Source organism: Natator depressus, chromosome 1 (assembly GCF_965152275.1).
Source record: "Natator depressus isolate rNatDep1 chromosome 1, rNatDep2.hap1, whole genome shotgun sequence".
In the NCBI taxonomy this organism is placed as follows: Eukaryota; Metazoa; Chordata; order Testudines; family Cheloniidae; genus Natator; species Natator depressus.
In genome coordinates, this window is record NC_134234.1 from 79,846,168 (window position 1) to 79,870,894 (window position 24,727).

The 24,727-nt window shown below is 39.4% G+C and overlaps 1 protein-coding gene across 10 annotated transcripts in view; it reads right to left on the minus strand.

Moving 5' to 3' along the window:
* Positions 1-749: 749 nt before the first annotated feature.
* Positions 750-24,727, minus strand: part of MYCBP2 (MYC binding protein 2) — a 409,657-nt gene continuing 385,679 nt past the window's right edge. For all 10 annotated transcript variants that reach the window (XM_074962231.1, XM_074962238.1, XM_074962204.1 and 7 more), the window contains 10 exons: positions 21,000-21,101; positions 18,845-18,973; positions 16,146-16,278; positions 13,157-13,260; positions 9,821-10,009; positions 8,989-9,096; positions 4,905-5,114; positions 3,071-3,178; positions 2,700-2,865; positions 750-1,495 (listed from right to left, as the gene is read on the minus strand). In XM_074962231.1, the coding sequence (XP_074818332.1) occupies positions 1,380-1,495; positions 2,700-2,865; positions 3,071-3,178; positions 4,905-5,114; positions 8,989-9,096; positions 9,821-10,009; positions 13,157-13,260; positions 16,146-16,278; positions 18,845-18,973; positions 21,000-21,101 (1,365 nt within the window). In that variant the 3' untranslated portion in view covers positions 750-1,379. The remainder of the gene's footprint in view (positions 1,496-2,699; positions 2,866-3,070; positions 3,179-4,904; positions 5,115-8,988; positions 9,097-9,820; positions 10,010-13,156; positions 13,261-16,145; positions 16,279-18,844; positions 18,974-20,999; positions 21,102-24,727) is intronic.

Genomic DNA, 24,727 nt, shown 5'->3' on the forward strand with positions numbered 1-24,727 from the left:
ACGGGCAGAATTTTAACCCTAAAGATTTTACCTCAGCCATACAGTGGGAAAGCGGTCCTTGTGCTAATCAGTCATCTGACAGGTCAAAATCTATCTAAAAACTGCCAAAAGGACAACTACTCTCCCGCCCGCAACCACTATGAGAATTATTAATTTTCTAATTTTCTAACATTTTAAAAATAAGTTGCTGTGGACACCGCTGAATTGTGAGTCACTTCCACAGGCACTAAGGAGGAACAGGTGCAGTTGGTGCGGCATTCCCTTATCTGCCCACAGGTAGGGAAGCTGAGAGGATGCATGTACAGCCCCAATGGACAGCACTGACCAAACTTATCTGGACTCATGGCTTGGGTCCATACATACTAGAAAAGGGTATCTGCAGAGCTTTAAAATTAAAAGAAAATACACACCAATTAAAAATTAGTCTTCCAGGATATTACCATGAAGCCTTCAGGAACTGCTTATCGACCTGTTCATCAATTCAAATATAATACTTCATGTGAAGTCTAATAAGATTACCCACTTTTCTTAAAGGATGTTCAAGCAAACTTTTTCTATCTAATAAATAGTGCCATAAGTACCAACAGTTTACTAGCTGGTTTTGAATTTTCTTCTTTAAAAAACAAATACATTTTATTTGTGAAATGAAATGATTTGGTTTTGAGCCATTCTAAAATAAAGTCTTACACATTCATTAGACTTTCACTGTATAAAAATGTACAGTGGTTTTATTGACATGTACATTCCATTATGTTTACAGCTGCAAGATATGAGGCACACTCAGTATTGCACTTCATTAAAATTTCAGGCTCAAACGTAACCCAGAAGTTTAAATGAAACTGCTGTTGTAATTCAGTAATTCTTATACAGGACAAACATTGATATTCTTTATATACAGCGTGATACTTGTTACATTTATGCCTTCCTAACACAATTTTTTTTAACAGTCTAGGAAATAAACGAGAATATTCCTCTTTCCCTCCCCCACCCATGATGCAGTTACAATTGTACAGGATTACAAAAAGTCAGTATACAATAATCCATTTTTTCTTTCTTCATCTGAAAACCAGCATCATTCATAGTCCACAGACACAGAGATCCTTTAATAGCAATTATTTATTTGTAAATGTCCAATGCTTCATAGCCAATGACTGTAATGGCCACATGCAAACATCTCACAATTTTGATGTCTTGGTTCAAAAAATGTCAATTTCTCACAGCATGGTACATGGTATTTGGCATCCTTCTTGCACTGTAAATTGTTCCTTTTACCTGGGTTATGAAATGGTCCCATCCTCATCCTGACTGGACTTTATATTCTGTTTAGGACACTTGTGGGATGAGGACAACTGTTTTGCTCTGGTAAAAAAAATTCTAGTCTAAAAAGTGTGAGCATTTCTGCAAACCCCACATCCCAGAGCAAATTCCTCACCAGTGGGTGGATGGACAACATGAAGTGGACACTCTGTTCCTTCAAGTTGTTTGCCTTTGGGACCTGCAATCAGTGTAAAGGGAAAAAGTCATTTTCAAAACTTCCAAATCTTATGTAAATAAAACTGTACAAGTATTGAAAAACACAGTATTAAATAGAGAAAAAAGTTTGTTTGAATTTACAGGACACCGATAAAGATTTGGGAAAAATGCAGTGGGTATAGGAAAAAGTAGTAACAGGCCACTTTCACATGACCAGCTTCTATCAGGCATTTAAAAATTAGAACTTTTACAGGATGAAAAGTGAGTAATTGTGAGCAGTTTGACTAAGCTTAACAAAAAGGGCCAGAACTGTTGGCTTCTACAAGATTTACAACTTCAGGTAAAGGATTAAACACAAATTTGAAGAAAAACCCCAGACTATTAGACTACTATCTAGTCATATTAAACCAAATTAATTACGGAAAATTTACAGTCAAAATTTTATTGAAAGAAAATTAAAATTTCTTTAAATGGATCTTCAATACAGTGAAAAAAGTTTCAGCCCAATATGAAACAAGAACCTTTACATCTGAATAACATATACTTGTTAAACGAAATTTCACCTGAAGAACAATTCAGGAGTTAGGCCAACAATTACTTCTCTGGTGTATAAGTGAAACATTAAACAATGTAGTAAAAGTATATATTGCCTTTTCTCCTCAAATTATCTAAGTAATCTTCTAACACTACATTAAAACAATATGTGAAAGCTACAAGGAGCACATGAAACATAATATTAAAATTCACAATTCTGGTGAGACCATCAGATCAGTGGCACACGATGATGCCAGGAACTAAGGGATTAGCACAGTTCAAAGTGCTTTCCTTTATAGTTGCAGGATAAGTATTCAGGTCTGGCTACACCATTTCATGTTTGGAAGTTTGTTTATTTTATCTCTTTGGTCCACGTGGTAGCATGCAACTCCAGTAGTGTGTGGAGGCAATTTGCTGAAGAAAGGAAGTTTCAAAGTATCTAATGATGTATTGATTTTACTGTGATAATAGCATTGCCCATTTTGGAAACCAATATTTCCAGAAAGAAATGAATCACAGAACAAAATAATCCATCCTTTGAAGATTATCTAAAATGCTGAACTTAAGACATCACATGATTAATTTTGCTATATTTCTAAAAATTAGCAAGCTCAATTGTAATAGAATAACTGTCTGACTAAATAATTTTCTGGTCATTTAGATTTCTAAAACTGTTCTGTAAAAAACATTACCTGCAGGACAATGTGGAAGTTCTTCTTTAGTGATGCTTGTCATTCTTTGGAAATCATCGTGGCAAGCATTGCAAAAATGCGTTGTCCCAAAGCAGAAAAACACAGCTACTGAGCAGCAGTACCGACATTTGTACTCTAAGAAATCTGTACCATGTTTGGGACACATCTGCATAGAAAGAAAACAAAAAAGTGCTGTTAACATTAGAAACCAAACTGTAACATTTAAGCAACATATTTACACATTTGAAACATCTGTCAAAAATTGAACAAATATGTATATTTTACTACAAATAAATCTAATTGCTGTATAGCTCAGATAACTGTATTTAAAAATCTTTAAAAGAAAACAAGTTCAAAACTAGTCTGCTTACCTGTGCCCTTGAAACATCAGAGCATGCACCACAAATAAGCTCTCTTGGATCATAATCATCTCCTTGTCCAGCCTCAGCATCACAACGAGCTTCACCACCAAAGTATGCCTAAATGGGGACACAAATGACTGAAGATTAAAACTGAAGAGATTGGGGACAAACAGTTTATATTCCTGTTACCAAATTCATACGCATGGAGAAGAAGATAAAGGCTGTTAGTACAATCTCTTTATGATGTTCTATACGTTTAAACCTTTAAAAAAATAATCTTTTCCCCCCATGACCGTCAAAATGGCCCAAAATTATCCAGCAATCCAACATATGCCATATACATGTCTTTACTATGTGCAAAAGACTGCAGGGTTTGGATCATGGGATGATTTTTTGGCCATCTATGAGTGCATATCAAGAAGGTGGGGGCAGGGTTGGTGCTGCTGAGGTGATGCTGGAGCTGAAGGGAAGCTTCTCCCTCCCTTCTACTTTTCCACCTGCCAGCACAGTACTCAGATTCAGGGGAGGGGAAAATCCTGCCCCAACGGGTTGTGAAGCTGGCTTGAAGTGCCACTCCCTCTGCCTTGAGCCAAGTCCTAAATGGGCAAGGTAGCAGAGAAACTGCTCTCCAACTGGGTGGAGAGCAGCAGGGTGGGCAAAGGCAGCAGAAGTGAGGAGTAGGGAATGAATTGCTCCTTCTTTCCCATGCTCTGGGTCCTGGTGGCCAAGGCATTTTGCTGCTCTGAGTTTTTGGTTTTATGGCACAAGGCACACTGGGCAGCCATAAAACACACACTAAGTAGGGCTGCCTACTCTGTGGAATTTCCTCATATACTTAAGCGTTTTCAGACACTGCTATGGATTCGTGGGTGGAAATCCCATCTTATTAGCTGCCCTTTCCCCATTTCCCAACCTCCAGGGGAAAGACAGCTAATCAGAGCTACTGGATATACTGAATTATAGGGCTCTTAACACAGCAGCTGCTTCCTGCTATCTCTGCATTGCCTGAAATGCACCCTCTTCCTGCCTAGGGGGATGATATTTCCCCCCAGATTCCCCCCCCCCCCCAAAAAAAAAAAAATCTGGAAAGAGATAAGGAAAGGAGTCTCCAGGCCACTATCCAGGAAGGAAAACCCTTTTGGAACCCCAACCCTGCAGACCAGAGAGAGGAGACTTCTAAAGGGTGTGCTCAGGTGTTAAACGTTAGGCATTTGAGTGAGTGAGGGTTCAGGAATTAAATAAAATCACAGGTGTCGGTACCTTGAGGTTAACTAAATGACAGATCGGGGGTGAATACTAAAATACTGAAGTGGAGTCAATACAGAATAATACAGAGGGGATGCATGTGTGGGAGAGAGTACAGAATGAAATATGAGCGTGTACAGCATGTTGGAAAGAAAGCATGATGTGTAATGAGAGCAGAAGGTGTGACGGAGGGAGGGGGAGAGGCAGAAGAAGAAAATACCTTTATTGGGAGGGGAGCCAAAAGCTAAATTGGTTGAGAGTCACAACAGGGGAGTGAGCATTGATTAACTGTGGGAGATGGGAACAGAACGGAACAGGGTGGATGGCCAGAGGAGTTTTCTAACAAAATAGGATGTCCACATTTTTTTGAGATGGCACCATCCTCTGTTCATCTAAGGTGTCTGATTTTTGAACCACTCTCTCTCTCTACTGTTGGTTTCACAGGGCCAGGGATGTGTCTTTTTCTATGTTCTTTTTTAGTGCTTTTTGGATTTTACAGTGCAGTGCAGCTTTTCCAGTTTTCATACACTATACACAAAGAAGTGACTTTTTGGCAACATTACATCAATTTCATCTGAGAAAGTGCTAGCGGTCATACCTTTTTGCATTTGTAGCAAACATAATAAGCATATCTGTTCATTGCATAGCTAGCTGGGTCATTATAAAATCTAACGCCAGGTGTTGTGATGGCCTCACTCTTGTGCAATCCTTCATACTCCAACCTCATTAGAGCTTTCCTCCTCACGTCGTCATAGAGTTCTTTGATTGGATCAAGCAAGTCCTTTAATACTGTATGATTAATTTTGTTCTAAAATAAAGAACAACTGATAAGAAACTTGGAATACTGTAATACTTTCATTATAACAACAGAAGTATTTATTTATATTGTGGTAGTGCCAAAAGGCTCCATTGTGCTGGATGCTGATCAATCATAGAAAAGAATACGGAATATATATTTCAAGGAGGGATGCCTACACTAGATGCTTATTCTTTTCAGCTAATGCACTCATGGTAAACAGGAATACCCTTTTACCTCAAATTTTTGAAACTCAGATCCGTAAGCTTGAGGGCGGGTCTAGCTTACGTTGGGCTGTAGCAGCCACAGGGGACTAAAAAACACAGCAGAAGATCAGTGCAGCACAGGAGTACCCCAGTCATACACCATTTCTCTATCCATGCTCCCTTTTCCCTTCTTCATCAGCAACAAGGAGGGTGTGTGACATAAGAGCCCCTATATTGGATCCATGCCACTGGAAGATCACCCTGTCACAAGCTCCTATCATGACTGCAAATACAGAAGTCCAGCACGGTGGAGTTGTTAAAGGCCGATCAATTCAACGTACTTATATTCTAATATGCTCTCTTTTCTGGCAGTGATGGTAATCTCTCTCTTTTAGTAGAGAATGTAAAGGGAGCTTTGGGCAGCTTCATAAAGATGACTGAGCCCTATGCACATGTGCTATTCATTACCATCCTTCTGTGGTATTGAAAGACAGGTTAAAAAGGCATCTTGCTAATGGTGGAGCTACCCCAGTCCTGCTGTTTGAGATAATTTAGGCTAAACTGAGGGAAGCATGGAGTGTAGAGACTTAAAGTCTTCACTTATTTTGCAGTGCTACACTGAATCCAACTCTTGAATTATTACAAATTTTAAGTATATAAAAGTATATTATACAAACATCTAAGTATATAAAAATAATTAAAAAGGACTACAATTCTACATTATTTTCACTTTTTATGAGAAACCATGTTTGTAGGCATATTGTGCAAGGAAATTTTAAAAAAGGACCCTCCCATACCCACAATTTACAGTTCTTTCCTTTCAGCTATGTTGGAAAGGCTGGGTTATTCATCTTGTAGTAACTTGAGTTCCCCTGCACTACACATCTCAAGGATCTCCAGTTGTGCATGTGCTCCCGGCAGAGCAGAGATTTTTCCTGAGCAATGTTTGTCTGGTCTACACATGTGCCCCTTCTCTCCTCGTTCTCATACTCTGCACTGAGTGGATAAAGGGACTGCTGGACTACCACCATTTTAATTTCTTCTCTGCTGCCAATTCCCAGTAGGGGGAAATCAGACAGAGGGAAAGGAGCGTGAATAGTGCACTACACACAGGGACAACGCCCCAAAAGGACTCAAGTTACTAGAAAGTGAGTAATGCATCCTTCTTCTTCGAATCATTGTCCCTATGTGTAATGCACTTCAGATGATTCAGAAGCAATACCTCTATTGAGGAGGTGGGTGTCTGGAGTCCTGTGACACAACGATTGCAGAAATGCCCTGCCCAAAGAAGCATCAGAAGCAGCTGCTTACACCCGTGCAGTGTCTAGCCATAGTGTGTACAGAGCTCCAAGTTGCTGCTTTGCAGATGTCAGAAGCGGGACATCTGTAAGGAAAGCTGCCAATGTTGTCTGAGCTCTCAATATGTGTGATCTCACACTTCCTTCAAGAGGAACAATGTTCAGTTCATAGCAGAGTAGGATGCACCCAGAGATTCATTTGGACAGCCTCGGGGGGAGGGGAAAGAAGAGGGGAAGAGAATGGCCTCTTGTTCATTTGTTCTGCAAATGATAAAGAGTCTTGGAAACTTTTTAAATGATTTTGTCCTCTAGATAAAAAGTAAGAGCCCTACATATGTCCAGTGAGTGCCACATTTCTTCCATGCTAGAGTGAGGATTAGGGATACTTTGGTTGATAAAGTCAGACACCAACTTCAGGACAAGTTTTGGATGTAGTCTCATGTATACCTTTTTCTTGTGGAAAACTGTAAGGATGATCAGCCTTGAGTGTCCCTAGCTCTCTAACCCTTTTGGCCAACATGATAGTAGTCAAGAACGCTACTTTCACAGAGACATAGAAGAGAGCAGCCTGCCGTACGCTCAAACAGTGAGTTTGTTAGCATTGATAAAACCAGGTTCAAGTCTCAGGCTCGTACAGGTTTTGCCACTGGAGGGAACACTCTAATCAGACCCTTTAGGAAACAGGGTGTGACTGGGTAAGACAATACAGAGTAAGTATCTGGCAGATGAAATGTGCTGGTGACTGGCAGGTGTATCCTGAGAGAAGTAAGAGACAGTTGTGTGGATTTTAAGGTAAAGAGCTACGTCCAGCACATCCGGAATCTGCTCATAAAGGGGAAATTCCTTTCTCTTTGCAACAAAACATAAACCTGTTCCACTTAGCCTCATACCATTTCCCAGTAGAATCCTTTCTACAACTGTTCAGGATGGCCTGGACTTCAGTTGAGCAGAACTATTCTAATTCTGACATCCACCTAAACAGCAAGCCCTATCGTGAAATATGGCTGGGTTGGAGTGTTAAGTCCTTCCCTCAGCCAGCGTTAAGAGGTGTCACATCAGAGTAACAGATATAGACAATTGTAATAGAATGGGGTACCAGACCTGGCAGGTGCTATAGGAATGGTTTGCGCCATGTCTGGTCTGATTTTCCTCAATACCAATGGTAATAAGGGAACTGGGGGGAAGGTAAAACTCAGGACTCCCGGCCACTGTATGAGAGGAGCACACCCCACACAGCTTTGTATGGAGGTCATCATCCTCTGGAACTGGTGCAGTTCCGACTCATGTTGAGTAGAGAAATGTCTGCTTAGGGAGTCCACCAGGGTGTTTTGGATTCCTGGCAAATGGACTGCAGTCAGCGTAATCTGCATGGAAATGCACCAGTTCCAGAGGTGATGGCCTCCACGCAAAGCTGTGAGGAGTGTGCTCCTTCCTGCTTGCTGATGGAACAGACTGCCATCATGTTGTCTGATAACACCTGGATTGACTGGAATTGCTCACAGGACAGCCTGCTTGCTCTCAGTTCATACACTCTGATGACAGCATAGATTCCTGAGGAAACTGTGCCCTAGAAGGGTTTGTGGCACTTGATGCAGCTTTTAAAGGCTGGGAATCCTTGGTATACTCTCTCCCAACCGCTGGAGAACTAGGATTGGGAGGGGGAAAGAGGGGAGAGTTGAGAAATATCTGCCCATCCCAGATGGAGGATTCCAAGAATTAAGGAACCAAACCCCTAAAAACTATAATATATTTCAACTTTTTACAGAGAAGCTGAAGAAGTTAGAACAAATACTGAAGCTCTGTCCTAGACCATGAACAGTAAGAGTGAATTAAACTGGTGGTGGTCCAATATGCCCTATTTATTCCTTTGATGCGGAGTATAAGGAGATGTGGGGCACATACCTGAGGGACACTGCTAGGGAAAAATCTCTGCTCCTGGGTGCATGTGCAACCTGAAGGGCAGTACAGAGAGGGACAAGCACTCAAAGAAGAACTGAGGGCTTGTCTACACAGGTGCTTAGTGCACGGCTAACTGGGATGTGAGCAAACAGCTCACTAGCCTGCTGTGCACTAAAACTGGCCATGTGGGCCCTGCTGCCGTGTACTAAAAATTCCATAGGGTGCTTTGGCATACAGCTGTTTGAAATGGAAGTATGTCAAAGCACACTACAGAACTTCAGGTGTACAGCAGTAGGATTTACACCGTCACTTAGCGTGTGGCAAGCTAGTGCATTGTAGATTTACAGCCTGCTGCATACTAAGTCTCTGCATAGACAAGCTCTGGGAATGAAAATAAGCAATATCTAATGTCCATCATAAGTAACATTAAAGTAAGCACTTGTAGATATTCTGTGCTACATATAGTAAACACATCATCCTTACCTTGCAAATAGGACAAGACATAAACCCAAAAGTTATCCTGGGCCCAAGCCACCTGTTTTCTAGTACTCGACGACAGCACTGCAAGTGGAATACATGACTGCAGTCCAACTTTAAGAAAAAAGAAAGATGTATGAGTAACTACTGTACTGTAAATTCAAAAGTTTCAATAGCTACTGTAATGAGACACCATTATATTTGAGTTTTTGATTTTAACTAACAGAGGTGTCAAATTGCAAATTCATGTATTAATTTAAAATCTTAACATCAGAAAAGCCTTTCCACCCATGAAAAGAAAGAATATTAATGGCCTTTAAAATCAGTTACAAAACAAACTTTTGCATAACACTAACCACTGGACATATGAAATCATCAAAAGTGACCAAGTTAGCATACTAACTACAATAAAATCTTCAGACATACAATGTACACTATCTACAAGATCTATGCATATGCCCTTTTTTTGAATATGCTACAAGTTACATGTATAAGAAATGGGAACAATTTTAATATGATCTGTCCCTTGCATACAAAGAGTGGTACATAAGGAAGAAAAGAGTGGTGATTTAAAACTCTTAAAAATACTTCTATGTGAGGTGGATTTTCAGTTACAAACACAATGCTCAAAATAGAGGAAATGTACACATTGAATGATCCTATTTGCATTCTCAAACAGTAGAGAGAGCAGTAGTGCTAGACACAGAATGTGATCCTCTGCTCACTGACAGTACGTACTCTGAAACTTTTAAAAATTCATCCCTTCAAAAGAAATTGTAAACTCTTAAAAATTTAACAAAGTTGTATAGAATTGATTTATTAAATAGCAAAGGCAAACCTGGATAGCTGGTGCTGCTGAAAGTGCTTCAGTAAAACAAATCATGCACATGTCATCAGCATCTTGTTTAAGAGTTGTGGCGTTCTTATCACAACCATGCAGGCACGGCAAACAGTGCTCTTCATTCTTAACACCGCCACATGGATGACCACAAGGATGAGTCTTGCTACAAGCTATCTTAGCATACTCCTATTAAAAAGGAATTCTTAAATTAACATTTTTTCTAATCAAAGAACCATTTTGTACACTGTAATATATTTATTCTGTTGCTTCTTGAAGTAGTCTTACTACTTGCAATGAAAACCCAGGTTAGGGAGCAGTGACAGTAATTGTCTAAGTATAATACAGACATCAGTATAGTTAGGAATACATCTTGAGTTCTAGGACTTTGAAGCGAAACAGATGTTTTAATTTGCTTTTGCTATGTGACACCTAAATAACAGAACCCTAATGAAACTTTATTTTAAGAAAAAATATTTTTGATCACACGCATTACAGAACCTGAAACCGTTTTTCTCTGTTCTTCCGGTGTACATATTTTGTGCATTTGTTAGCAGTTTTTATATGGTTAGATTCACGGCTTACCCTGTGTAATCAGTCACTTTCCTGTTCACAGTAACAGAGGTGAGAAGAAACATTTAAAAAAATAAGAAAAATGGGAACAGAAGACCACACAAATTGGCAGGGAGAGTAAGTATTATTCACAATTCAAAAAAGAAAAAAGAAAAGGAGTACTTGTGGCACCTTAGAGACTAACCAGTTTATTTGAGCATGAGCTTTCGTGAGCTACAGCTCACTTCATCGGATGCATAGCATATCGTGGAAACTGCAGAAGACATTATATACACACAGAGACCATGAAACAAAACTTCCTCCCACCCCACTGTCCTGCTGCTAACAGCTTATCTAAAGTGATCATCAAGTGATCATCAAGGAAGGCCATTTCCAGCACAAATCAAGGTTTTCTCACTCTTCCCCCCCCCCCCCCCCCACACACAGACACACATACAAACTCACTCTCCTGCTGGTAATAGCCCATCCCTCTTTGAAACCTCTCTTTATAATGCGCATGATAATCAAGGTAGGTCATTTCCAGCACTAATCCAGGTTTTCTCACCCCCCCCCCCCACACACCCCCCCTCCAAAAACCACACACACAAACTCACTCTCCTGCTGGCAATAGCTCATCTTACAATGTGCACAGCAATAATCCAAGTTTAACCAGAACGTCTTGGGGGGGGGGGGGGTTTGTAGGAAAAAAACAAGGGGAGATAGGCTACCTTGCATAATGACTTAGCCACTCCCAGTCTCTATTCAAGCCCAAATTAATAGTATCCAATTTGCAAATGAATTCCAATTCAGCAGTTTCTCGCTGGAGTCTGGATTTGAAGTTTTTTTGCTTTAAGATAGCGACCCTCATGTCTGTGATTGCGTGACCAGAGAGATTGAAGTGTTCTCCGACTGGTTTATGAATGTTATAATTCTTAACATCTGATTTGTGTCCATTTATTCTTTTACGTAGAGACTGTCCAGTTTGACCAATGTACATGGCAGAGGGGCATTGCTGGCACATGATGGCATATATCACATTGGTGGATGTGCAGGTGAACGAGCCTCTGATAGTGTGGCTGATGTTGTTAGGCCCTGTGATGGTGTTCCCTGAATAGATATGTGGGCACAGTTGGCAACGGGCTTTGTTGCAAGGATAGGTTCCTGGGTTAGTGGTTCTGTTGTGTGGTATGTGGTTGTTGGTGAGTATTCGCTTCAGGTTGGGGGGCTGTCTGTAGGCAAGGACTGGCCTTTCTCCCAAGATTTGTGAGAGTGATGGGTCATCCTTCAGGATAGGTTGTAGATCCTTAATAATGCGTTGGAGGGGTTTTAGTTGGGGGCTGAAGGTGACGGCTAGTGGCGTTCTGTTATTTTCTTTGTTAGGCCTGTCCTGTAGTAGGTGACTTCTGGGAACTCTTCTGGCTCTATCAATCTGTTTCTTCACTTCCGCAGGTGGGTATTGTAGTTGTAAGAATGCTTGATAGAGATCTTGTAGGTGTTTGTCTCTGTCTGAGGGGTTGGAGCAAATGCGGTTGTATCGCAGAGCTTGCCTGTAGACGATGGATCGTGTGGTGTGGTCAGGGTGAAAGCTGGAGGCATGTAGGTAGGAATAGCTGTCAGTAGGTTTCCGGTATAGGGTGGTGTTGATGTGACCATCGTTTATTAGCACTGTAGTGTCCAGGAAGTGGATCTCATGTGTGGACTGGACCAGGCTGAGGTTGATGGTGGGATGGAAATTGTTGAAATCATGGTGGAATTCCTCAAGGGCTTCTTTTCCATGGGTCCAGATGATGAAGATGTCATCAATATAGCGCAAGTAAAGTAGGGGCGTTAGGGGACGAGAGCTGAGGAAGCGTTGTTCTAAATCAGCCATAAAAATGTTGGCATACTGTGGGGCCATGCGGGTATCCATAGCAGTGCCGCTGATCTGAAGGTATACATTGTCCCCAAATGTAAAATAGTTATGGGTAAGGACAAAGTCACAAAGTTCAGCCACCAGGTTAGCTGTGACATTATCGGGGATAGTGTTCTTGACGGCTTGTAGTCCATCTTTGTGTGGAATGTTGGTGTAGAGGGCTTCTACATCCATAGTGGCCAGGATGCTGTTATCAGGAAGATCACCGATGGATTGTAGTTTCCTCAGGAAGTCAGTGGTGTCTCGAAGGTAGCTGGGAGTGCTGGTAGCGTAGGGCCTGAGGAGTGAGTCTACATAGCCGGACAATCCTGCTGTCAGGGTGCCAATGCCTGAGATGATGGGGCGTCCAGGATTTCCAGGTTTATGGATCTTGGGTAGTAGATAGAATATCCCAGGTCGGGGTTCCAGGGGTGTGTCTGTGCGGATTTGATCTTGCGCTTTTTCAGGAAGTTTCTTGAGCAAATGCTGTAGATGCTTTTGGTAACTCTCAGTGGGATCAGAGGGTAATGGCTTGTAGAAAGTGGTGTTGGAGAGCTGCCGAGCAGCCTCTTGTTCATATTCCGACCTATTCATGATGACAACAGCACCTCCTTTGTCAGCCTTTTTGATTATGATGTCAGAGTTGTTTCTGAGGCTGTGGATGGCATTGTGTTCTGCACGGCTGAGGTTATGGGGCAAGTGATGCTGCTTTTCCACAATTTCAGCCCGTGCACGTCGGCGGAAGCACTCTATGTAGAAGTCCAGTCTGCTGTTTCGAAATTATTTGGATGACAGGACCTAAAATTTAGCTTTTATCTTGTATGGCTGGTTGTAGACTCAACTATATATTAATATTTCATCTTCATGAGATAAAGTGAGGTTTGTATACATACCTGGCAATCTGCATCAGAACAGACACTGCCTACTGCTGATAACTCTGTTCCACTCCTACAACCACAGAAACGACATGCTTCAGAGCTGCTGGTGGTTGGTTTACCTACACCCACAAAAACAAAAAAAAAAATCAGAATTTACCAAAATGAAGTGTTTATCAACCAACACACTAATAACAGCCTTAACTATCTCATGAAACAAGCAGGAAAAAAGTAAATACTAAGGAAATTAAATGAATCTAGACTAAATTGCTTCATGCATGGGCTAGCAGAACTCTATGCTCATGGGATTTTCACCAGTAACCACAGAATCACATCTCTAAAGACCACTAAACACAACACAAGGATATGAAAAATACTGCAAATTTTTGGCAGAAAAAGCTTACAGAAATACATTAATATTGTTATTTATGTGATAATAGCTAAAAAAAGTGTACCAGCCACCTTATATACATGTAAAAAAGATGGTTTCTTGTCTTGAAGACTTTACAATTTAAGACAAATTACAGCCAAAGTGGAGAGAGGAAAGCTTTGTTTTTTTTTAAAATTACCTCATGTGAACACTTTATTTACTTGATCTCATGCCTAGCTAGAACTGCCTTGATTACAAAAATTATTAATCCTAGTTTAATTCACCCTTATTTGGAATTTCAACTCATTTATTTTCTTTCTTACATTACTAGATGTTTTGTATTCTTATGAAATGCATATTAAGATATTTCCCCTTCACAAGGGGAGTTTGTCAAGTATTTGTCACTTCAATTACATGAGAAAGAAAGCAGGAAATCTTCCAAGTCCTGCTTAATTTATAAATATTTGCATTCCCAAAGCTTAAACTAGGGTATTGGGAACTACATTTTACAAGCAATATCAGTTTCATCTCTAAAGATCACCAAACATAATGAAAGGAGCAGCATTCCTTAAGGAGGGAAGGGGGAAAATGGAAAAACATGATATATATTTTTTCTTTGTTTTACTAAATCTAATGAAAGATAAAGTACTTCTAATTCTTGGGAGCCCCCGCTCCAACCTCATGCTATCAAAGTTAAAATTGAGCTGTTCAGCGTATCACTCAAGGGTAAGATAATAGACCAGGGGTCGGCAACCTTTCAGAAGTCTTCACTGATTCACTCTAATTTAAGTTTTTGCATGCCAGTAATATATTTTAACATTTTTAGAAGGTCTCTTTCTATAAGTCTTTAATATATAACTAAACTATTGTTGAATGTAAAGTAAATAAGGTTTTTAAAATGTTTAAAAAGCTTCATTTAAGATTAAATTAAAATGCAGAGCCCCCCGGACCGGTGGCCAGGACCCGGGCAGTGTGAGTGAAACTGAAAAATCAGCTCGCATGCCACCTTTGGCACACGTGCCATAGGTTGCCTACCCCTGTAATAGAGCATCTTTCCTATTAATTTGTGACCATAAGAGGAGTATTTGGAAGCAGGCAGGCACACAGTTGGCTTCTCTTATTATTATAGTGTTGCACAGAGGCCAACATATCTGAACATTCTGATCACTGTGAAAAGGGTTGTAATTAAGGGCTATGGGATGGCTGTATTTTTACCACCCAAATGCTCTGTAGGTGTAACACAATACTTGGAATGTAATGACTATCCAAATGCCACGCTGGACACTGTCCATAGCTAAACATTGTTGTGGTCTTTTCTTTCTAGCAGTAGTCATCACAATACTATGTCTAAGGATACTTTAGAAGTGTTTATATTTTAGGGCAATGGAAAAAGTTTGTTTTTGGAGAAATTGGCATTTACATCGTTCAAGGGTACTGAAAGTATTATTTACATAATTTTTTCTAATTACCCAGTTCAATTTTGTTCTTGATAGATTAGGTTCTTTTCTATATGGTGTGCCCACCTTCCTCAAAAGAAAATAAAAGCATTTTATAAATCATTCAAATGTAAGTACAGGTGACAGAGGGGAACGAGGGACGTGATCGTTCCCCTCTATTCGACACTGGTGAGGCCTCATCTGGAGTACTGTGTCCAGTTTTGGGCCCCACACTACAAGAAGGATGTGGATAAATTGGAGAGAGTCCAGCGAAGGGCAACAAAAATGATTAGGGGTCTAGAGCACATGACTTATGAGGAGAGGCTGAGGGAGCTGGGATTGTTTAGTCTGCAGAAGAGAAGAATGAGGGGGGATTTGATAGCTGCTTTCAACTACCTGAAAGGGGGTTCCAAAGAGGATGGCTCTAGACTGTTCTCAATGGTAGCAGATGACAGAACGAGGAGTAATGGTCTCAAGTTGCAATGGGGGAGGTTTAGATTGGATATTAGGAAAAACTTTTTCACTAAGAGGGTGGTGAAACACTGGAATGCGTTACCTAGGGAGGTGGTAGAATCTCCTTCCTTAGAGGTTTTTAAGGTCAGGCTTGACAAAGCCCTGGCTGGGATGATTTAACTGGGAATTGGTCCTGCTTCGAGCAGGGGGTTGGACTAGATGACCTTCTGGGGTCCCTTCCAACCCTGATATTCTATGATTCTATGACAATTATTTATGGGCTACTGCTCTCAATTTGTAATACTACCTTTGATGGAAGTGGGAGTTGCACGAGTGGATAAAGAGTGGTAGTATCAACTCAAGAATGCCACATTTAAAAACTTCTAGCATTTCAAAGAGCTAAATATCCAGTTGTTATTATTATTGTTTACTTTACTGCAGCACCTAGGAGCCCTAATCTTGATCCCGTTGTGTCAGGCACTGTACATAAACAGAACAAAAACATAGCCCCAAAGAGCTTACAACATTTCTGAACTCAAGCATCTACTTGGTGTTGCAAAGCACCACCATCATGCTACTGCCAAGGCAATAAGTAATTTGCCAGGATTCAGTGTTTTCTGTTAAATAATACAAATAATAAAGCATTAATGTAAAGATTCAGAGAGTCACATTTCTAGAAACTGATCTTTTGGAGAAGCTTAAAAAAGTAATCAGGATGAGTAAGGAACAAGAAATATCTGATTTTTACCTGTCTGTTCTCTAAACTCCACCATAGCCTTCATAGTTTTAGAGTCTGCTAGTGCCATGAGCCAGAAAAGTTTGGTCCTACCACAGCCTTCATGAAGATCAACTTTGATAGCTTCTTCCTCTTCTTTGAATACCTATCAGTTTAACCATATGGGTATTAAATAGTACTCTTACAAAAAGCTGAGTCAGTAAGCAATTATAAGAAACTTTAGTTTTGGTATCACCTGTAAGTTTACATTTTTTGTTGCAATACTCATGGTGTTATGGAGTCTGTATTGCAAGTTTTAAAAATACGACTTCTATACATTCTGTAATTTGTATGCATGCAAAGAGTGGGATGATATGATGATTTGGAACACACTCTGAAGGGTAAAAGCTAGAAAATTAAAACCTGGATTGGCCAAAGAGTCAACAAAGAAAACAAGAATACTGAAAAGCAATGCAGCTATGCTAAGAACCAGAATGATATGAAGACTCTCAGTGAAAGCTTTAAACTTCAGGAGGACTTAAATTACCCTACAACCTCTTGTGTAAAGTAAAATTGTTTACATCTAAAAAAATCAGTGTAGGTTTATAAAAGGTAGGCTCTAGTATGGCAAAAAATATATTGAAAACTGTTCTGTCTTAAGGTTTCTTATAATGTCCATCACTATAGTAACTAAACACTTCCCAGGTAAATTACAGTTAGATAGCGAGATCCCAAAAGGACTTCTTGCAGTCTTCTGGTTTTCTGCCTTTCCTGGTTAGGAAGGCTCTGCTTGAATTGATTTTACATATACTATTGTAATGAAAGTGAGAGAGGCTTCCTGTGTGTATATATAAGATCTCTCGCTATCACAGAATACATACTGTTCTTGTCTGCAACAGAAGTAGAAAAATGTTATTTTTGAGTACAGAATTTTTTTTAACTTTTGCCTTTTTGTTAAAAAAAAGTATTCCCATGTTTGCCCTATTCACCATGACCATCTGTAACCTACTAAAATTGACCATGACAAATTATTATTTGTTAAAACTGACTATGAGAGTAATATAAAGTAAATATTTCAAAATAATCCCTGCCATAAGAGTCTCCAGTCTAGAACAAAAGTAAACTGTAGGCACTGATTTAAAAATATTTTGGTTTTCCAGTTGTGGGGGCTCATGGAAAAAAAAGCCAAAATTTCCAAATCCAGGTGGTCCAAAATTAGGTTCTTAAATCCATAGTTAAGTAAATAAATTAAAGTGAGCAACTCTACTTCCATTTTACTTCAGTGGGACTCTAAAGATCAGGACACTTTTATTAGTGCCAAAACAAGAGTTTAGGAACCAAATTCTGAAAATGCTGGAATGTCTTGGAGAAGGATATGCAGGAGAGGGTGATAATGACTGGGAGGTTGTTTCTTTCATGCAGAAGGCACGAAAGACAGCAGTGGGTGAATGAAAAATGAGGTGTTGAGCTGCCAACATAAACAGAGAGAAGGGAGAGAGGTGGAACAAGAAAGATCTTAGATCCACAATGTAGAGGCCAGAGTGTAGTTCTTCAGGGATTTGAAGATGAGAATTAGAAATTTAAACATGAATTTAGATGTAACGTGGTCTGACTGGCAGGCATTTTGGACGAATTGGAAGAGAAGCAATATGGCATCAAGGAGACCAGGAGGTGGTGATTAGTTGCCATGGAAGGAGCTGACATGGGTATATTGGTACAGAAAGTAGGGTTAATTTTTGAAATGAAGATAGATGTGACATGATTTATTGACACCGTAGGTATGTGGAGAGAAGGAAAAGGAATCAAAGGTGACATCAACATTGCAAGCCTGAAAAACAGGAAGAAGGTGATGTCAACAGCAGTGGAGAAAGGAGATCAAAGGGAGGGAATAGAAAGAAAAAGAAGGAATAATATTTTGGCCATGTGAAACATGAACTGGCCAGGCAAGATAAGTCAGACAGATATGCAGAAGATCAGGGGATACAATGAGAACAATTTTTTTTTAAGGTTGTCACTGAAGCAGTATGAATATTACAGCACACTTGTATCTGAAGAAAAGGTGCTTGAAAGAAGGGGATGAGGGCAGAGGAAATGGTGTTCACAAATCAGGATGGGATGGAGAGATTTGTGGTGAACAGGTGAGTAGCCTTTGAGTGAGTAACTGGGGTAAAGGAAAAAAGGAAATAGGGCAAGGGGCATGGAAATGAGGAATGGGGGAAAAAAAGGGAGCTATAACAAACTCATGAAAAGTATGTAAGGCCCTAAATTGAGAGGGAAAGAATTGAGGAGGAGAAAGGGCTTAAAGAGGGTGTCAAAGAGGGAAAACAATTAATTGTGTTCATAGATATGGACACCATGTGAAAGGAGAAGTAAAGATAACATTTCTGAGGGAGTAATGGATGGATTTTTAGTTAAGGAAGTCTGAATTCAATGATGTTAGAATAGGAAAGAAGGAAACAGGTGGGGATTATGAGCCAGGGTTGAGGGATTAGGGGCTGACATTACAGTCCTATTCATAAGAACATTCTTTAAGGACAAGAAAATCGAGTAGAATCAAATGCAAAATTAAATGCAATGTTATCCATTCCTTTCAGAAAGCACAGAGAACAGTTTGCAGATCTATTGCTCACTGCCACTAACGGTTTTCTAATCTAATTTATCAATGGAACAATCCCCGCACCCAACAAAAGCTACTGAAATGCACACTACTTGGTGAGTTTTATTTACTCTACCTGTCTCTGATGAGTTTTCGTTCGCCGATGGAGATGAAGGAATCTGTCGCAGTCTGTACACAAATTCCCACAGGCATTACATAAAATGATTGCAGCGGTTTCACCATCATCATGGTTATCGCACATTGGCTGAATAAAGAAGAAAAATAGTGGAATAATTCCCTATACATTAAATCTGCTTCCCTCAACTCCCCTCTCCCTGTGGGCTTCCCAAAAAAGGAAAATTAAAACAGGACAATTTGAACTTGTTTTAGACTATAAATTGTCAGCTTTGAAATGATCAATATCTAAGAACAGTTATGCCTGGCAGAAATGTAAAACAAATGTACAATAATGCCTCTAAACCCAGATTTGCTTTGTTTTAGGAAAATTAGCTCATATTCATCACTAAAATGTCTGGGAATCTGTTTTCAAAAAGAGTGAGACTGTGCTAACTGACATGTTACTCAAATTTTGGGAGCATGCTACACTTGATAGAAAAAAATTATGGAAACTGATGAGGGGGAACCCTCAAAGATCCATCAAAATGGCAAGATATCTACCTTTAACTCCCCTGATATGATATGCTGTTTTTTCTGTCAAGATAAATAATCAAGGCAGAGGTTATTCCACAGTACAGTGTGAACAAATTCCATGGAAACAAACCCTAAATTCCACTGTAACATTAATTTATTCTACAGCTATAACACACTATCCATTTCCATCTCTACTGCAACACAAACACATCCTCCTTCCAGCTAGGTATGCAAGGGAGTGGGGAACTTGAAGCAGGCTTCAGCAGCTCTTCTCCCTGACTGCTGCACTAGTTCTTCATCTGCCTAGCTCACAAGCCTACTCTTCTGACTTCCCCTACTTCCTAGCTGCTAGATGGATTCCAGCTCTGGCTCCCCACGCCCTGTTGTCTGTCTCCATTGAACAATGCAAATAGCCTGCACTGTAATCCAGTTAACTTCCCCTTGGGGGAAAACAGGGGTGAAGAGACAACTGCAGTCAGGTTCTGGGAAGGCAGAAAGCAATCCTTTTTTGTGTCCTTGAACAAAATGTTTGTGCGGTGTCCACATTAACATTTAACCTTACAAATAACCTTAAGTGACGACCAGTTAATCCCTCCTGCTGAAGCTGTTCCATTTTGTATAATATACTTAAATAGTCATTAGAACAAGGACTTGAACTTGGGCCTCCCACCTCCCATGTGAGTGCCCTAATCACCAGGCTATAGGGTCATTCTCACACTCTCTCTGACTCCCAGTGACTATTCAGGTATTTTATACAAAGTGGAACAACTTTAACAGGATAGAAAAAAACCCCACCTTAGATTACCCTATTCCCCACTGGTTAGGGCACTAATCTGGGAGTGGGGAGACCCAAATTCAATTCCTGCTCCATTATCTATTTAATTATTTATACAAAGTGGAACAGCTTCAACAGAAGATACTAAGAGAGACCGCCACAGAATACACTGAGCTAAAAGTTATAAGGGGGAACACCATCACTTCTTCCTCCTTCTCTTTTGTGACTCTGGCCCTTAAAAATGCACAGAAACAAAAATGTTTCAGGTTGAACAAAACATTCTGTTCAACCTGAAATGGACATTTTGCCCACTTTTTTGATTGGCCAAACATTCTGAAAAAGTTCAGATGTGGCTCAAACCAGCAAACTGAAATATCATTCACTCAGCTCTAACAATACGTCGTGATTATTACCAGCAAAGAGTAGGTCAAGGGTAGGTGTCTTCACCAACATCCTCGCCTGTGAAGACTGGTGCAAAAAAACCTTTTAATGTTTTAGCAATGTCCTTATCCTCCTTAATTGCTCCCTTTAATCATTGGTGGGCCAATTGAACCACCAGTTCTCTTGAAGGCTTTTCTATTTCTGATATATTTAAAGAATGTATTTGTTTTTCAACTTTTGCTATTTGATCTTACATATTGGCTGCCATATTATAAGTTCCTTTTTACTGGATATATCCTTGGGTTGGATTTCCATTTTCTGAGCACTGTCTGGCTAGTATAACCTCTTGAGGAAATCTGAGAATGTTTGTTCTACATATCACGTGCTACTGTAATCTTTGTCATTGTTACTGCTTGTTTGAAAAGTAAATTCAATACAATCCAAGTTTAAAAGAGAAAAAAAATTCTTGAATTCGAAGTCTTACCATCTGTTTTTGCTGTCCATCCTTTCCCATCCATCTTCCAGAAGACAGTCTATCTACATGGTCCTGATCAAGCACACACAGGGATGCTAGGGCTAACCAGAGCTGTTGAAAGAGAGGGTTGTATTATAGAAATATTCCAGGTAGACATAAAAGACTAAAATAAATGCAATTCTTATGGTTAGGAATAAACACAATTTTCAACTGCCTTCTTTTCAGGTCAAGCCACTTAGTATGGATTCTTCTAACACACCACATAAAGAGAGTCAGGGACGTGAATAAAAGTTACTGACGTGCAAATCTCGGGACTAACCCATCTCTCTCCAGTTTCCCCGCCTTAAAATTATATTAACAGGTTTCAGAGTAACAGCCGTCTTAGTCTGTATTCGCAAAAAGAAAAGGAGTACTTGTGGCACCTTAGAGACTAACCAATTTATTTGAGCATAAGCTTTCGTAAGCTACAGCTCACTGCATCCAATGAATGCTTATGCTCAAAAAAAAGAAAGCTTATGCTCAAATAAATTGGTTAGTCTCTAAGGTGCCACAAGTACTCCTTTTCTATTAACATATTAGTTAACTATACAACTGAGAGGCAGAGAAGGAAAACCACTCATAGTAGGTTGTAGAGAAACAGGACAGATAAAGCACAACTACTGCCAAACTGAACAAGCGTTGTCAATACACTTAAAGAATAATACAGAAATAAAATAGAATGTCAGTATACACTGCTGATAAAGAATACCAATAGAAAAAACAAGCTAAAGTTACAGCAGGAATTCACAGAACAGCTGGGTGGTCTGTGTGAATTGTCCTAACCAAGAGAAATACCATTTGCTGATAAAAAGTTGTTTTCTATGACTGATTCAAGTTACTTCACACCTTAATGTATCTAAGTGGCAGCCCCAAAAGTTAGTGAGGGTGTCAAACAGGCAGAATGCTCTGAGAATTCTGGGCTCCTAACACTGTTTGCTTTGTTCACCTGAATCTTACATGTAATTTTGTGTAATAGGGCTGGAGATGGCAAATGTGGGATGACCTTCCATTTGGAGATAAAATGGCATCTTTCGGACTGCTGGTGAATCACTTATCAAGATTCCTGGGAAACAGCATTGCCCTAATGAGGTTCATTTTTTAATCCACTGCATTTTACTTTTGGAGCCAGGAACTATAACTTTGCTTTATCATCTTTCAATTTACAGATTTTATTGAGCTCTTGCCAGGAGAAGAAATCTGGTGTTTGGAGCTACTCTAAGTCCTGACTGACGTATGAGGGTGATGGCATTATCTTTTCCATGATAGGGGACTAGGACCCAGTGACACTCAAAATGCAGAGAACAGATGAGGAAGGAGATGGAAAAGGGAATTAGCTTAACATTTTAAAATAGACCTTGATGGCAAAATACCTGCAGCTGCTGGGTACCTCCCTCTTCACACAACTATTCTATGAGGAGGAGTAGAAATGCCAGCCACTACAGCCAAAAATATTTGACTAGGGCTCTGAGACCAATCCTCAACTGAGAGCACTAAATCCTCCCTCCACTGTTTAGTCAACAAGTCTAAAATACTTTTGGCACATGAACTAAGATGATGAAGCTACCTCAACCCTGAAAGGTGGGGCTGGAAGAAGTTTTAAAAGATGTCACTTAGCAGTACTTACTACTTAATCTAACTTTTTTATTTTTAAGTGAGAGGAGCAATCCTGGAAGCCACATCATGGGGCCAGGTTTCAACAAAAGATTTTAATTTTATTTATTTTTAAAATGAAAGAGGACTATCGGAAGAAGAAAAGGCTCAGAAACATAGTATGTCCCAGGGTGAAGTTAAACAAAGACAAAGCTTGGTTTATCTCTTCCAGAGGCCTTTTGCTGCTGAGTAGTGCTCTTCACAGCCTAAAAATATGGAGATTTGTGGCCTATGAATATTAGGAACCTGAGATCAACATAAAATAATAGTTTGGAGTGTTGAAAGCCCAAGGGACAGAGTAAATGAATTTCCTCTATCCAAGAGTAGCATTTTTTCTGCTGAAAATCTCACAAACCAAGCTTCTGAGATTAGTTTAACTGAAGGCAAACATTTCTAGAAAGGAAAAATGAAAGGAAGATGGTAACTCTTGTTCATTCTGTGGAGGATGCTTAGAGCTGCTCCAAGAAAATTCTTCAATTTGACGAATGTGCTATATTTCTTTCATACAGAAGAAAATTGAAATATGTGGACTATCTTGAATCAGAATACACAAAGATTACCCAAGAAGATATATGGAAAATCCTTTGAGGACTAAAATGTTGAATATTTTTACTACCAACAGTTTCACAAAATATTATTTTATGTAAATTATTTTAACATATCTGGTGTTGATAATAAAAGAAAATTATCTTCACATTCTGTATAAATATTTGGCATTCATTTTACATATTTACCATTTTACGTATTAAACACTTCCTAAGAAGTGTATTAAATACATCTGGGTTCATTTATACAGTTTTTAAAACAACAAAAAATAGTAACACTAAATTGAAAATGTCAGCATATGAGACCACCACCCTTTCGCCAAAAGGACATCCTTTCCTCATGCAGATAAAAAGCCTGAATTAACAGAGGCCTTGCAATGTGCCCTGAAATAAACAAATGTAGGTGCTCTCAGACCAGTGAGTTTTTTAGGGCTCTCTGCATCCAGTTCCGGACATACAATTCTAGATACTGTCAAATGAGAGGGCCTTGACTAGATGTCACAGTATGGCTTTGAAGATTTAACACGTAAAAGATTCCTTCCTTCCCTCTGTTTGTGAAATCCTCTTGGTGTCTTCCTGGTTCAGCAATATCATCTCAGTGTGCATCATTTGGTGACATAAAATATCATGGATTACCATGAGACTCAAGTATCTATAATGTTGAAATCTTCAGTGAACCAGAACCAGAATATTTCAGAGTTGGGAAAAAAAAAAGATTTAAAAAGGGTTTTGCACATCTATTTAACTTTATTACATATCTAACTTCTTGGGCTTACAAATCTCGGAGGCAAATGCATTCCTATGAAAGAAATTTTAAATATTAGGCATTTTACATCATCTAAAATTTACAAAGTTCTCTTCCAACCAGAAATTTTTAAATTATTATTTTCCTCGAACAATGGGAAATATTTCTACAGTTAGCAAATAGCTTTGTATGTTTATTTTTCATTGCATGAATGCCAAGTGGAATAGCATTATTCCTTCACACCGTAGGAACACACACAACTTAAAAATTAAATATTACGTGCTCTATGATTTCATACGAAATATCATTTGCTGATATCGGGTTTTTGAGGTCTTCTATCCATGTTGCAGAGAAAATACAGAATCCTCAACTTTGTTCAATGCAGATAAATAAATGGAGGAGAAACAAATTTTAAATACAGTTTTAAATGAAAGTTTAAATGTTCATTGTTACTGATCTTTTAAAAAAGTTTTGCTGTTTACCTTTATTAAAAACTGTATATACGTTAGTGTGACATAAACCATACTGTTTGTACATAATTAGTTATAAATTAGAGCTTCAAAACGGAGGTACACAGTACCCCAAAACTGTTACATACAAAATAATACACATGTAAAGGCTCTGCCAACCACCACCCTGTACAGAGTAGGCAGGATACATATCACAGGACATATCCCCAGCATAACGAAGCAATTGTAATTTCTGTTCCCTGTATGCAAAATTTACTACTGTGCGGACACACGGAACCAAACATTATG